The 16,474-nt window shown below is 34.7% G+C and overlaps 1 protein-coding gene across 1 annotated transcript in view; it reads right to left on the bottom strand.

The window, feature by feature from the left end:
* The window catches only part of LOC125668723 (uncharacterized), a 42,271-nt gene that overhangs the window by 15,750 nt on the left and 10,047 nt on the right, over positions 1–16,474 (bottom strand). The window contains exons 16-27 of the mRNA XM_056143434.1: positions 16,356–16,446; positions 14,971–15,076; positions 11,725–12,008; positions 11,075–11,122; positions 10,871–10,953; positions 10,659–10,739; positions 9,818–9,986; positions 9,298–9,378; positions 6,914–7,104; positions 6,617–6,680; positions 1,615–1,862; positions 921–1,106 (exon numbers count right to left, since the gene is read on the bottom strand). Of these exons, the coding sequence (XP_055999409.1) occupies positions 921–1,106; positions 1,615–1,862; positions 6,617–6,680; positions 6,914–7,104; positions 9,298–9,378; positions 9,818–9,986; positions 10,659–10,739; positions 10,871–10,953; positions 11,075–11,122; positions 11,725–12,008; positions 14,971–15,076; positions 16,356–16,446 (1,632 nt within the window). The remainder of the gene's footprint in view (positions 1–920; positions 1,107–1,614; positions 1,863–6,616; positions 6,681–6,913; positions 7,105–9,297; positions 9,379–9,817; positions 9,987–10,658; positions 10,740–10,870; positions 10,954–11,074; positions 11,123–11,724; positions 12,009–14,970; positions 15,077–16,355; positions 16,447–16,474) is intronic.

Below are 16,474 nucleotides of genomic sequence, written 5' to 3'. Positions count from 1 at the left end.
CTTTCTTACCGAGCGTGAAATATCAATAAAACTAAATATCATGAACCTAGAAATAAATCTAGAACGAAATACATAGTATATTAGTATTTTCATATAGCTAAAAACGAAGACAGACTTATGGCCCCATACTGTACTTTGAATTGCATCGTAGTATCAATCATTCTAACAGTATTCAAATGAAGAAGAAAGTATCGGCCAGGAAACAGAGATAAACTTAAAGATAAAGTATCAAGTTTGTGGTTACGTCGAGTATGGCACATTAAAAAGCAATAAAATGATAATTATTTTCATTTATTACTGATAAACGTTTAATATCGTGTTATTTACTTATGTTTTTAGATGATATAATAAAGAGGCGATATAAATCGAGAGGGTTAAGTAAGTAAAGCAGATTTATTTCATTCTACAATGAAATGAATTTCTATAATGTCTAAAATATTATTTTCATTACCACTGACACCTTTTATTGTTTAAACCTGTGTGTAAAACAAAAACAATTCCTACAAATTCAAAAGCATATAACAACAGGATAGTATGCGATTAAAAAAGTCTACTTAAGAATAAAATTATGTACAGCGAGACATTCAACAATTTAACCATATGTTGCATTAAAATAACTAATTTTCGTGGGGTCAAATTTCGAGGTTCTTGAGAAAATAGGCCTGGTTATGGGACTCTGACTTCGTGGTTGAAGAGTTGACATTCGTTGTTGTTCAGTTTCTTCGGTCCCAGGATGATGATTTGTAGCCATGTCCTTGTCATAACAACACCAAAAAGTGGACCCCAACAAAAATCAGTAATTGTACAGTATTCATAACTTTTTCTGGCTGGTCAGTAGCGACTTTTAAAATTCAATTCATTTCAACTTCCAAATAAAAGACGTCGACGTGCAGTCCCATTATGCACAAACTGTTACTTACTGTCAGTTGTGGAGCAACTCCATACGGATGCTCCTTCTTTAATTCTTCCAAGCGTTTCTGTTCTGCAAGAAGTTCCGCTCGCGTCGGTTTATTTCCGCGCTTAGGAAACTTTCTCTCCTTTAACATTTGCTTCTTCATTCGTTCTAAACGCCTTTCCTCCTCTACCTGTTTACGTGCAAGTTCTTCCTATTTAAAACAAATCATTAATGAATACTTAAAAGGAAAAGGTGAAAATTAACAGTGATCAATGACATAAATTTTACACAGAGTATAAAATCGAGAGGAGAGCAAGCATAACCCCTGAGCACATTTTAGGTTGGATCAGGTGTCTAGGGGGAGGAGACATTCCCTGTTGAGCGCCATATAGACCACTACTCCGTTTTCGTCTTCAGTTTGTCATCCAGATTCAATAATAAATAATTTGTAGTGCATTGTGCCCTTATCATTAAAACGTTCTTGTATAGAAAAAGAGCACATCATTTACTGTCACTGTTTTGTTTCAAACCAGAATTTTTCCTTCAAATGATTAATCATATTCTGTGAATATCAATTCATTATTTACAATATTACCACAACTATCACGACTAGAAATATTTAAGTAACGCTAGTGAATCCATTGTTTGCCTCTGTATTTGTGGTGTTGGTTTTTTTTTGTTGTTGGTTTTTTTAGTGTTTGTTTTTTTTCTTTGCTTACTGGAGTAAGTAACTGTTCCTCTTGCTTGGCATGAGTGTGGTCGGACCTGGCCGGTGAGGGGTCCGTCTTCCTAGTGTGCGGCGCCTTCCTCACCGTTGGTTTGGCCGACTTCATCAGACCTTTCACGTCCAGTTTGATGTTGTCTAGTCTGTATTTGTTCCGGCGGTCAGGTATCACCTCCTCCTCGTCCGAAGAGTCCGTTTTAGTTTCCACGTGCTGTTGTTCTTTGGTAGAATCAGTCACTTCCGCTATAAAGCGTCAAACAGTAGATGGTTTACAGTATGTATTTAAAACACGTTTTCCCCCCAAAAAGGGAATTATGTTTTGATAAAATACTTTTTTTCAAATTGATGATGAAAAATCATATATCATGATACAATGTATTTAAAGAATGAATCATTATTGTTTACAGTCATATCTAAACCTGCAATGGAGAATTACTTTAAAATTCTTTTAACATGAATATAATCATAAAGCTGAGCATAGAAATGAACATTCTGGTGCAAATACACATGGACAAAAGACAATATTAACATAACACCCTCTCGAGTTGGTACAAATATCAGACAAACAGACACCATTTCACAGTTTGTATCCAGTGCACAGAAATGTCCCTGTTACCACGAGATACATGTCTCAAGTTGAAATCAAGTGCAGTGTTGAGAGGGATGGGAACAATTAGTAGTCCTAGGTACTCCTTCACTAATTCCTCTGAATAATCATTAAACATCTGAAAACTCTCGTTATTTATTATTCCTCAGGTGAATGGTACCAATATGACTAGTATTACATAAAAGGTATTTCTATAACCAAGAAAATAGTGTGTTTATTTTCTAAATGCTAAAAGATTTTCGTAGATCAGGGAAAGGCCACACACCAGAACTTGGAGAACAGTTAGTATTTAAAAGGTAGGGTTGATAATTTAACAAAGGAAGATCAGAGGAAGAGTAGGATATTTTGTTTTAATTAATTTACATGTCCTCTCGTCCCGTTCGTTCTGCTTGCTTGGCTTATGTCTCCGAGGTGACTCGTGTTTGGATTTGGAGCTCTTTTTTGATTTAGATTTTTTATCAGAATGTGTTTCTGGTTTCTCCTCGATTGTAACACAAAGTGCGGATCCGTCGACAGAGTCTGCAGGACCCTGATTATTTGTGATATTGGCCGTTTCCGTCGTTTTCAGTCCTGAAGTAGTTATGCGTGGAGGTTATCAAAGTTTGAAATATTGTATGCCGTTTAATAAGATAAATTCAAAATAAAATGTATATGGATGCTTTTGTGAAAATATAGTGAACGTTTTTCTCTTAATCAGTTATGAAATAGGTCAAAGTCATGTGATATGTAGCATTGTACGAAAAGAATTGAGAATAATACAGTTTGTTCAAACAAAGCATACCATGATCTATAGCTATACAATGAATATAATTACATATTCTGGCACTAATAAAAAAAATCAATATGTTCATATACATACACGCAGACATATGTGAATTTAAAAGGAAACTATTCAGTATGAATATCATTTAAAGTACGAGTCTTCCACATCACTATTAAAATATTGATCTTTACTACACATGTCTGAACAAATATCCTTCACCATAATTTTTTTCAAAACATAACTTATTGTGTTTCATATTCAGTGTCACGAATCAGGTAATTAAACTGTGTTTGATCCCTTCACTGACTGACTGATCCAAAATATGAAAATAGATAATATGCTTTGACCATGTGATTTGTGACAAAACTACGATCCATAGAGAAAGCAATACTTTCATACACAAATCATGCCCTTCTCCTTTCCAGAATCAAAAGAGATTTGTTCAGACACACGGAGACAGAACCCCTGCTTGTGATTTTATACATTATGCACCAGCCACAGTACATGTAACATAAAGGCTATACATATAAACAGTTTTCCCAGCATCCTCTACCCGTGCTAACTACAATCAACTCATATCAGGGGTATAACTTAATCTAAAGAAATACATCTCACCAAGGAATGGCTTTGGTGTTTAGTAAAATAAATAACTGATAATTACGAATTAATATCTCATAAATACCTATATTTAAAACATTACTCACATTGAAAATTCTAAATTAAATGAATTCATTGATTAACCCTTGATTGCAGGGTTTTGATATATTTCTCAAAGAATGGAAAACCAAATCCCCATCGCAAGACAATCATTTCCTCAAGCATTTATTGCACTGTATCCCATCGTCGCATGTCACGGGTGAAATGTACGCTCCTCTACCCTGCGTACATTTCAGTCGTGGCTAAACGACATCCTCACATGTTACGCTCCACGGTTATAGTAAATATCAAAAGAAATTCCTCTACATGTATACTCGGAAAACCCCCTGGTGAATGAGTTGATGTTTATCCAACAGTACCCTACACAGCCTCGTGGTATAATAGCGTGACAACAACAATATCTACAACGTTACCTCCAAATGGGAAATTGAGGGTGGAATTGCTACGAATTCTAGGAATTTGGACATCTTCACTCCACTGGGAAGACCATTCCGACACCAACGTATCTGGAGTCAGAACTCGTTCAAACGTGGGCGATAGTCTACCTATGTTATCAGTGTGGGCGGATGTACCTCTGCGAGAGGCGAGTGATGGGGAGGAGATGGGGGAATCTGGGGGGATAACTTCTTTAGGACCTTGTATTGTTATTTTCTGATCAGGGTAGGATAAGGATTCCAGCTCTTTAACTGGCATTTTTATTGGGAGAGGTGGATGTTTAGAAGTGTAATCTAATTCATCTGGAGGAAGATGTCCAAAAGAATCCCCTATCGTGATAAAAAAACAAATTTTAAAAAGATTACTTTTAAAACTATGAATATTCTATATACAGGTACATATTTGTGCAAATTGAACAAATACAAGATGTACTTTATGAAATCGATAATAATATGAATACATGAACGAAACTGAACTAAACATTTCATAATATGTACAAAAACAGTGTATGTCATGCTCTCCGTGTTCAACCCGTTAAACTCCCCTGCAACTCCGTTCAAACTGAAACACTGTTGCCATACACTTTGGGTCCATGTTAATGTTGTGAGACGGCAACTGAGCACTGTGATTAGTCATTGCCTTAAAATTCCGAGTAGTTTGTTATACCTCTGGGAGGCTCCCAAAATGCAATAGCAAAGCTATTTTTTGTATGAAAAACAAAACTTACCAATTTTGTTTTCCTCTCAATAACAATCTAATTCATTATAAATATATATTTGAATTTGATAGTAATTTTGCTTTGAATAATAATTTCCTTTAAATATGTAGTGGTTCATTCGACAATATTTACAATACATTCACTGAATCTTTTCTCTTATGTTGTGAAATTGACACTGTTTTCATCACATGTTTATTGCCAACTAATCATCCGGGTTTTATAGAGCACCTGTCCGCGTAATCAGTTAAACAATACAAGTCTTTTCCTGTTGTTTTATCAGGTGATGAAGGAAGCTAGCATTGCAGAAATATCGTAACACGCTTATACTAACGCGAGTTATGTAGAATTTTTATGCAATGAGTGATACCTTCATCATCCGATGAAACAAGAAAGAAAGATATTTTATTGTTTATATTTATATGCATCGTTTTAAAAATATAAACTAGATTTAAGCACTGCAATATATCTTTGACCATTTCGTTACTTTGAACGAAACAGCCAATGCACCCTTTGACCTTGTCGATGCTCCATTTATGGTAATGATTACGCAGGCAGGTGCACGTGGTACTAAAACCCAGATCGAACTAGTTTGCAACAAACATGTATTCATTGTCTATAATGAAAGCGATGCCAATTTCAAAAGAAATAAAAGAGAACAGATTCAGGGAAAATATGGAATGTTGTATTGGCTATTCCGACGGAACGCGTTTAAGTAACGAATGGGTGAACGATATGGTATTTAGTACTTAAATCCATTTTCAAACATTACATAAAACTATAAATACATGTATAAACAATAAAATGACTTTATTTGCTGTTTTATCAGGAGATGAAGGTAGCAATCATTGCATAAAAATCTCCATAACTCGCTAATGCGGGTTGTGATTTTTTTTCTGCAAAGCCTAATTAGCCAAGATCCTTAGCGCGAGGAAACTGTTCATGGTATTCCCACAGAATGTAATTTCAAACAAACTTATAACATAAAATGTCGTGACTGCTAGAAGATTAACCATCTCGGTTCTTTTCAAAGGTATCTTGTTCCTCTATGATTTAATTTTAAAATCAAAATGACTCAAAATATTTTTCAGTTGATCGATAATGTCATGGACTTCAATACAATATACATCGTGTAGACGAATACCTCATGAACTTACAACCCCCGGTGTGACATTGCAAGTTACAACTATCAAAACAACGTTACGGACAATACCTTTTTTTTTGTTTTTTCATATCAACAAAGCTGTAGTTGACTGGGGAGTTAGGATAAACATCAAATATATTACACGAGGAATCAATCACAAAATGGATGTCAACCCGGTCCACGAGGAATCAATCACAAAATGGATGTCAACCCGGTCCATGAGGAATCAATCACAAAATGGATGTCAACCCGGTCCCTGAGGAATCAATCACAAAATCGATGTCAACCCGGTCCATGAAGAATCAATCACAAAATGGATGTCAACCCGGTCCATGATTGTATGATGATTAATGTATCACGTGTACCAAATTATCTGATGAATAAACTTGATTCAGTGACAAATGAAGTAACTAACCCGGGTGTATTGTGGTGTTGATTAGTTTTGATACACGAACAAACAGAAAACATACATAATTTAATGTACATGTCTCTGGTACAACGAATGCAGCTGCAGGGGCAGTTATTAGGTTGAATACGGTAATTGTGAATTTCAAATAACTCGCATTTTACCATTGTTTTAAAGAAACTTTTTTATATTATCAATTAAAGCAAAAGAAAATTACCATCATTTAGATATCAATTAATTATAATGACAACTCTGAACATTCTAACTCACCTGCAGGCACTTCCTTCAGGACAAAATTATCATCCAGTGGTTTTGAGGACTGAGTTTCAACATCCTATAAAACAGCATTCATTTTAGTGATACGACAGTTTATGCTAAACACTCCACCCACTTTAATAATGATTCAAAAACAGTAATGAAATCTGAATATCTAAACCTTTGTTTGTTTTCTCAATAACATTGCAATTCAATGGATGCAGTTTTAGCAATTATTCTTTCCATCTGTAAAAAAGATAAAATTTGTGAACCACAGAAATTGCCAGTAATCTTATTGGTACTAAAACTGACCTCTACCACCTCCTCGATTTCTGGGGTGGCTGGATGGGAGGGGGGAGTAGGAACTGGAGAAGGGCCAGGAGAATTCCCAAACATTGGAAAGTCAAACTTGGGCAGGTTCTCTCCCTCTGACTCCTGGTCTGAAGCACGAGGTGTGTCATCTCCATTCAGAATACTCACTGCCTTTCTTCTCCTCTTACCACCTAAAGCAAAGACAATGAATGAAAAGATGCTATTGAAATTAACAAAAATACACTTTACAACATTGCTTTGGAATTAAAACAAGGCATGTTTTTGAAACATATACAGAGTAGTCAACACATTTCCCATACTGAAATTCATGCTAAGAAAATATGGTACTACAACAGATAGGAATTACATGTATCTACTTGTTTCTCCATGACATTTGGGGACTATTTAGTAAAATGTACATGATGTATCAGTCAGGCAATTATTATGTATGCAAAAGCCATCTGCCCTTTAACCTTTGCATCTAAAATCTTTAGCTGAATCATAAAAAACCTGTGACCCCTGACCTTTTCACCTAAAATCAATATGGGTCATCTACTCCTTGTGAACAACCTGCCCATGAAGCTTGAGTACTCTCTAAATGCTTCACTCTAATGAACTGAACTATTGACCTCTGAAATATTGACCAGAAAATCAATCATAACCAGCCTGCCTATGAAGCTTGATTACTCACTAAATGCTGAATAAGGGTTCTTCACTATATTGAATGCATGCTAGAATTGACCTATTGACCTGCAAATCAGTTGGGGTTATCTACTAATCATGACCACCCTGCCTATGATTGATTGATTGATGTTTTCCGCCCCCTGCCTATGAAGCTTGATGTTTATCAACCATATGGTTCTGAAGATATTGAGTGGATAACACTTGCTCTCATCCACTGGACTTTCACCTATGACCTTTTACCCTATGGTCATCTAATGGTCATCTAGTGTAGTGAATTAGGTCCGAAGATATTGAAAGAACAATGCATGTTCTACTGACAGACCAACTAAACGACAGGTAAAAACCAATATGCTCCCTTATCTTCTCCCCTTCCCCCCAATGATATACAAGGAATTCATTAATAGAATATACATTTCGCTCTGGTCTGTATATCCAACATTCATTCTTATTAAATCTTAATTTCAGCTTCTTCATTTTAATTTCTGAAACTAATGCCAGAAACAGAGATAATTCATTTTTAAAAGAAAATAAAGCACTAAAGTCATGTTTATAACAAATGGCAGAAATGTAATTTGTGCTGTAATACAAAGGAGGTGACAAATCACAATTATGTGCTACTACAGAAAACGTGCAAGTGAAACTACCCATGTGAAATGTTATACACCTACATTGTACTTAAATCTTACATTGTACTCTGACCTTACACTGTAGACTTACACTGTTCACTTACACTGTATACTTACACTGTACAATTACACTGTACAATTACACTGTTCACTTACACTGTACACTGTATACTTACACTGTACACTTACACTGTATACTGTAGACTTACACTGTACACTTACACTGTATACTGTACACATACACTGTAGACTTACACTGTATACTTACACTTATACTGTACACTTACACTGTGCACTTACACTGTACACTTACACTGTATACTGTACACATACACTGTAGACTTACACTGTATACTGTACACTTACACTGTACACTTACACTGTATACTTACACTGTACACTTACACTGTATACTGTACACATACACTGTAGACTTACACTGTATACTGTACACTTACACTGTACACTTACACTGTGCACTTACACTGTATACTTACACTGTACACTTACACTGTATACTGTACACATACACTGTAGACTTACACTTATACTGTATACTTACACTGTGCACTTACACTGTACACTTACACTGTATACTTACACTGTATACTGTACACTTACACTGTATACTTACATTGTACTGTTATGTCATATTGCCACGATAAAGGCATACGTAACTATACTTATATGAAAAATTTAGCAGAAACAATGAAAACAATATGTTGATCTTCTTTTCTATCCTATATCAAAAACATTGGATCAGATCCTATAGAAAATGAAAAACCTACAATATATTCCAAAGTTCCAGTCAAAATCATATCTTATACGCCCACTTTATACAATATGCACTATTAAGATTTTGATGAAAAATGTTCTACATTTGATAACACCTGACTGAAAATAGATGACCATTGTTTGGTGTGGATTATTTGAATGCATGCAGGAAAAAAGTGAATACAAAAAGCTATATATGTCAAACCAAAGAGGAGAAACATTGAAAGGACTCAGAAAAGTGAAAGGTGCCATAATTTGCTGACAGTGCATAAATACAATGGAGGCTTTTCAGGCTCTTACTCCTCAGTTTTGAAAAGAACAACATTTTCCTTCGCATGTATCGCTCTTGTGATGTCCTTGCCTCTCTGAAATCTTCCTCAGCTAGAAGGTGTGCACAAACATAAGTAATCCATGCATAACATGCCGTTATTGTTACATACACTCACTGCACAGAAGCACTTTAAACATGCAGGGGTCTAAAAGTGACCATGCATATCGTAATCAAATGAGAGATATTATAATGGAACTTTTTTTGGGGTGAGTTAATCTTATTACAAGTTGTCTGAAAACACACTGTACTGGTTATCAATACATTATGGTGTTTCTTTCATGAAACCAATTCTGTTAAAATTTCATACCATGTTCTAAGAACTTGTTTTTGATAGATTTCAATATTGATATTCACTATTACTATGTACCAGAGTATGCTTATTACACTGAGGATTGAAATATTGACAAACTTGATTCATTCTGTGTTACCTAGTAATACCATTATTTGATAAAAAAAAATGTTATTTAATCGTATCAATCATCATCTTACCTCGCTTGTAAATTTCATCCATGGTGAGATTCATTCGTTGTCTAAGGTCATGTTTGTTGATTTCAGAATCCAAAGTCAAGTCAATCATTGATCGACTCCAGGGGCTATCAAGGGGGGACTGATAAATTTCAGTTGGGGCCAGGGAAAGGGAGGACTCTGATCCACTATCCTGTGGGCAAAAAGCAAGAGAAATGATCCAAAAATGACCAGGACATCCGTCCTTTGAAATATATGCCAGTGTACAGTTATCCTAAAGTGTTTTCAATAGATGTGGAAAACTATTATTATCATAAAAATCCTGGTATTCTATTAAATGGAATCATACATGTATTAAATGGGGGGGGGGGGGGGCAAATTGAGAAATAACTATTGTTTTAAACTATCAGCCAACCAATTAAAAAAATCATTGAACCCTATGGAAAATATCTGGGAGATGTAAAGACAAAGAAAGACAATTTCTGAACAAGAAAAAAAATAACAACAAATCCAAGTACACATATAAAACAATTAATAAAATCTACAGAGAAAATATACAGCAAATTTTTTTAAATACAGTTTGTAAAAAATAAATAATTTATCAATTTGGCTACATGTAAATATAGTGACAACTCTTAGAAAACCGAAATACTTCCATATGTAAGCCAACCTGAACAATTATGCATTCAAGTCTGATTTTGATGAACAATCAATTTACCACTGTGTCATTCCTTCTAAAATCTGTAAAACTTTACCATTCACTTTACATAAAATATATTCTGATAATACCTTGATATGAACATTCAAATTCTACTGAAAATTAAATAGAGCAAATATTTATATTTCCTGAATAATTCAGACCTACCTCATCCTCATCAGAGGTTTCCTCCAAGTCAATTTTTCCTTCCAAAAAGTCTTTTGAAAAATCGATAAAATCAAAGGGTACCTGAAATAATCAACACATAAAAAAGAATTGTGATAGACAATTTCATTTTGAATTGATATGGAAGGACACACAAGTAACTACATGTATAAAATGTAGATGATTTTAACAAAGTAATTATATGCAGCGGGTACCAAGTAATTTTCCAGTGTGACGGGCTCTGGAAGATAAACTCCCCCTTCATAAATCACAGATGGATCTTCGATTATGGCAGATTCTGTGACACAAAGAAAGATTTTATTAAAAGTTGTACAATTTACATGATTAATATACAATAAATACTCAAGCATTTTTTTTTTTAACTTGTGACAATGAAATTCTAAATGACCAGCACAAACCTTTATCTATCTCTTCTTCCTCCTCAGTCACAGATAAATGTGGACAAACTAAAGAATTTCAAAATTTTAAAATTAGCACTTTGTAATAGGCTATATACATGTAAATCCTTTCATTCTCAATCTCACTCTCTCATAATAAAGACAAACATGGACTGACATAGAGAGAAAGAGACAGACAGAGAGAAAGACAAACATACAACAATAGACAGAGAAAGAGACAGAGAGAAAGACAAACATACAACAATAGACAGAGAAAGAGACAGAGAGAAAGACAAACATACAATAGACAGAGAATAAGACAGAGAGAGAGAAATATATGGACAGAGTGAGAGAGAGAGAGAGAGATAGAGAGAGAGAGATAGAGAGAGAGAGAGAGAGAGAGGAGAGAGAAAAGAAGAGAGAGAAAGATAAGCATGAACAGAGAAAATGAGATACAGAGAAAGTTAAAGACAGAGAGAAAGACATGGACAGATATACAGAGAATGAGAGAGAGAAAGATAAACAGAGAGAGAGAAAGATAAACAGAGAGAAAAAGACAGACAGAAAGAAAGACAAATATATGGAGAGATATATAGAGAAAGACATGATCAGAAAGACCAAATACAAAGACCCTCCCCCCATCTTTAACTTTAGGAGCATGACAATGGCACCTTTTGTGTGGTCTATAAAAAAGATGTGGTTCTTGTATCCGATTATCAGGTCTCCTTTGTTGTTCAGAAAACAGGCAGCTGACAAGGATTTGTCTTGAAAGGAAGTGCCACTGTCTTCCTCTTCCTCATCCTCCACCTTTTCCTTCCTTCCTTGCTCATCCACCTTAATCTTTTTCCTTCCTGGTTCTTCTTGTAGAATATTTTCATCAATTTCCAACTTGTCCATGAAGATTTCTGTCATCAGGTGCTTGTTTTCATCCCAAATTCTGATCACTCCATTCAAACTGCAGTAAGAAATATCATTCACATTCAAACTGCAGTAAGAAATATCATTCACATTCAAACTGCAGTAAGAAATATCATTCACATTCAAACTGCAATTGTAGTAAGAAATATCATTCACATTCAGTTGAATTTGAAGATACATTATGTAGTCTTCACAATATCTTTCAATATATATATGCCCTACTGTATGTATAAAAATAGCGGTCAAAATAATTGTGATTTCATAATAGAGTGACTCAAAAACAAGTACGAGGGCTGTTCGATATGTAATGTGTATTGTACAATATCTCAAAAGCATTCGACTCAAATAGTAAAGTCAAATACATAATTTCAATCTCTGAATCCATTTCTGAAATGTGTCACAGTACGCTGATTTAGGTAGACCTCTGAGCCGAGGACTTGCCAAGACTTGTAACAGCGACCAGATAAGAACTTTCTAAGTTTTGGAAAAAGGAAAAAGTCACATGAGGCTAGATCTGACAAGTATGGTAGGTGTGGGAAGATGGTAACCTTTTCCGACTTCAAGAATTGCTTCATAAGCTCAGATGTATGTGATGGAGCATTATCATGAAGTAGACGAACATACCTAAATCCTGACACAGGGCGTCATTAATGATAATATTTCTTGAGCATTTTTAGTATAACATCTTGGTAATATCGACCTGTAACACTTTTGCCGTTCGACACTGGAATTTGTACAGCTATATCATCACACAAGAAGAATATGCAATAAAGAACCTTCTTTGTGCTTATGGTTCTTTTGGCAACTACAGACCTTCTACCGTGTTTAGTTAGCCATATTTTGTTTCCAATTTTTCTTACTGGTTTGAAATAGTGAACCCATGTTTCGTCACTAGTAACAATGATTTCAAATTGTCTTTGATTGAATTTGGGAAACATTTTAAGCAATTGCTTAGCGGTTTGTACTCGTACCTGTTTAGAAATTTTTCGTACTTTCAAAATATGCTTCAAAATGAAATGCACCCATGATAGTGATATGCCAACAGCTTTGGTAATATCACGAATCATGTATCTGCCATCACTTTCATTTCCCTGACTTTTGAGACTTTTGCCTTGCCTGTTACATTCACAGGTCGGCCAGATTTTGCTGCATCTTTGACGGACTCTGTGCCAGTCAGAAATTTCTTTCTCTGCCTACGAACTGTCTCATAAGATACCGTATCAGACCCATAACCTTCCCCCAATTCAGTAAAAATCTGCATTACCGAATGACCGAGTTTTGTGCCAACTTTTATATAAGCTCTAATTTCTTCAATATTCTCAACCCGTTTCACAACCATTTTTACAACAGTGGTCAACGACTCGCTCTATTGAAATGACTATAAGTTTAAAACTATGTGGAGTTGGAGGTTTGTGTTTATACCGTTGGAATGGTATTGAATAGAGCTATTCAGAAGTATCATCATCCACGAAAGCGTGCAAAGCATTATTGTGCTGTGGTACATGTACAATACACAATACATATCGAACAGCCCTCGTACACATTTCGTAACGTACATGTATTTAATAATACCAAAAGGCAATCAAAATGCAAAATTTCATTAGAATGGGAATATCTACCTTCTCATTTATTTGCGACCGTTAATGTCCAAGTTTCTCCAAATGCTTCTTAACAAATCAGATTCAACTAAATCACATTGCATCATGTCTGTATTCTATTGTACATGTATCATGTCTGTATTCTATTGTACATGTATCATGCCTGTATTCTATTGTACATGTATCATGTGTGTATTCTATTGTACATGTACCATGTGTGTATTCTATTGTACATGTATCATGTGTGTATTCTATTGTACATGTATCATGTCTGTATTCTATTGTACATGTATCATGTCTGTATACTATTGTACATGTATCATGCCTGTATTCTATTGTACATGTATCATGTCTGTATTCTATTGTACATGTATCATGTGTGTATTCTATTGTACATGTATCATGTGTGTATTCTATTGTACATGTATCATGCCTGTATTCTATTGTACATGTATCATGCGTGTATTCTATTGTACATGTATCATGTGTGTATTCTATTGTACATGTATCATGCGTGTATTCTATTGTACATGTATCATGTCTGTATTCTATTGTACATGTATCATGTCTGTATTCTATTGTACATGTATCATGCCTGTATTCTATTGTACATGTATCATGTCTGTATTCTATTGTACATGTATCATGTGTGTATTCTATTGTACATGTATCATGTCTGTATTCTATTATACATGTATCATGTGTGTATTCTATTGTACATGTATCATGTGTGTATTCTATTGTACATGTATCATGCCTGTATTCTATTGTACATGTATCATGCCTGTATTCTATTGTACATGTATCATGCGTGTATTCTATTGTACATGTATCATGTGTGTATTCTATTGTACATGTATCATGCCTGTATTCTATTGTACATGTATCATGTCTGTATTCTATTGTACATGTATCATGTGTGTATTCTATTGTACATGTATCATGCCTGTATTCTATTGTACATGTATCATGTCTGTATTCTATTGTACATGTATCATGTGTGTATTCTATTGTACATGTATCATGTGTGTATTCTATTATACATGTATCATGTGTGTATTCTATTGTACATGTATCATGTGTGTATTCTATTGTACATGTATCATGCCTGTATTCTATTGTACATGTATCATGCCTGTATTCTATTGTACATGTATCATGCCTGTATTCTATTGTACATGTATCATTTCTGTATCCTATTGTACATGTATCATGCCTGTATTCTATTGTACATGGATCATGTCTGTATTATATTGTACATGTATCATATTTGTATTATATTGTACATGTATCATGCCTGTAACATATTGTACATGTATCATGCCTGTATCCTATCATACCTTGATTGTATCCTATTGTACCATATATTTTGTGTCAACAATAACGTTGCAGAAACTGTACCTGGCCGAGCAGAAAATTCTCATGGAGGCTGAGGAGTCAATGGCCACCACTTCCGCATTGTGTTCTGGTCGCTTCTTCTTCACCACACTGTCCTTGTTGGGTTCAACTGTCAGCACACATAAAACAATGGAAATTTAACATCACTGGAAGACTGTAGCTCAACTGTCAGCACACATAAAACAATGGAAATTTAACATCACTGGAAGACTGTAGCTCAACTGTCAGCACACATAAAACAACTGTCAGCACACATAAAACAACTGTCAGCACACATAAAACAGAAATTTAACATCACTGGAAGATAGTACAACAACAATTCTGTTTTCATTCTACATTCCTCAGTACATGTACAATGCTGGTTTAATGGGATGAAATTCTGCAGTTTTTCAACCTAATCAAACCTTTTCAAACAGACTTTAAATATGCTCGACTGCATCATTAAATAATTAATTTTTTTGAAATTCACACTGACATAAATTCCGTATAGAGAGCAATCGAATAAATAAAGCACGTAAGCATGACATGGACATTTGTGTGCTTACCACTAAGCATTCGTGCCACGTGATTATGACAAAATAATGATACAAGACATTATTAGTTATATGGAGCCTTGGCAGGGTATATGGACTCACATTCCCTGACAAAGTTTAAATCATCCCCGAGCCGTTAGGCAAGGGAGATTACATGTATATATATTGTACTTTGATAAGGAATGGGAGTCCATATTCCTTGCCAAGAATCCATATAACGAATATGTACTACTGCAGAGCAATCAAGGTAGAAATTGGACAATTAAATGGTTTCATGTTCTTTGTTTACAAACACCCAGACAGTAAATATTGTCATTATGTCAGGAGTGAAGCAATTTTTATTATTAAAATAAATACAATGTACAATGTAAATGTAATTTTACAAATAATTTCTGAAGATGCTAAAACTAAAATAAGGATTTTGAAAATAAAAATGTTTATTTTATGAAGTGGTTAAACATATAAATCTATCAAAGTCATTTTGTATCCCATCTATTCTTGGCAGAGTACATGGCCTCATATTCCCGGCTTGTCGTCCAATCAAATGCTTAAGACTTTTCTTTGCAGTAGGATATTCTGTTTACATGTGATGCTCTGAATTTGTCCTAGCAACTTTACATTTCAAATTGTCTGTTATTGGCGGTGGACTTCATGAAGAAGCCATCAAACTGTCAGCCATGACATCTGAATGTGATTGGTTATAGTTTAATAACATTGTGATGTCGCGGGGCAGTCATTAAATTTGTACCTAGAATCTTAAGCTTTACTGAGGAAATCATGACAAAATGTGAACATATGCATGTCTAGGCATGAACATGAAAATATAATGTGTACTTTAATATCAGGAATACAGACTTTTTGCTCTGAACAATCCCCAGTCTTCTGCAGGTTCCAGGGTGTAAAAGTTCACACATCCGTCAAGATGTCCCGTCATAAACAACTTGTCCTAAAACAAATCATACAAAATCATTCAA

The sequence above is a fragment of the Ostrea edulis genome, chromosome 7 (genome assembly GCF_947568905.1).
Source record: "Ostrea edulis chromosome 7, xbOstEdul1.1, whole genome shotgun sequence".
In the NCBI taxonomy this organism is placed as follows: Eukaryota; Metazoa; Mollusca; class Bivalvia; order Ostreida; family Ostreidae; genus Ostrea; species Ostrea edulis.
This window is presented reverse-complemented; position numbering and strand designations above follow the sequence as displayed.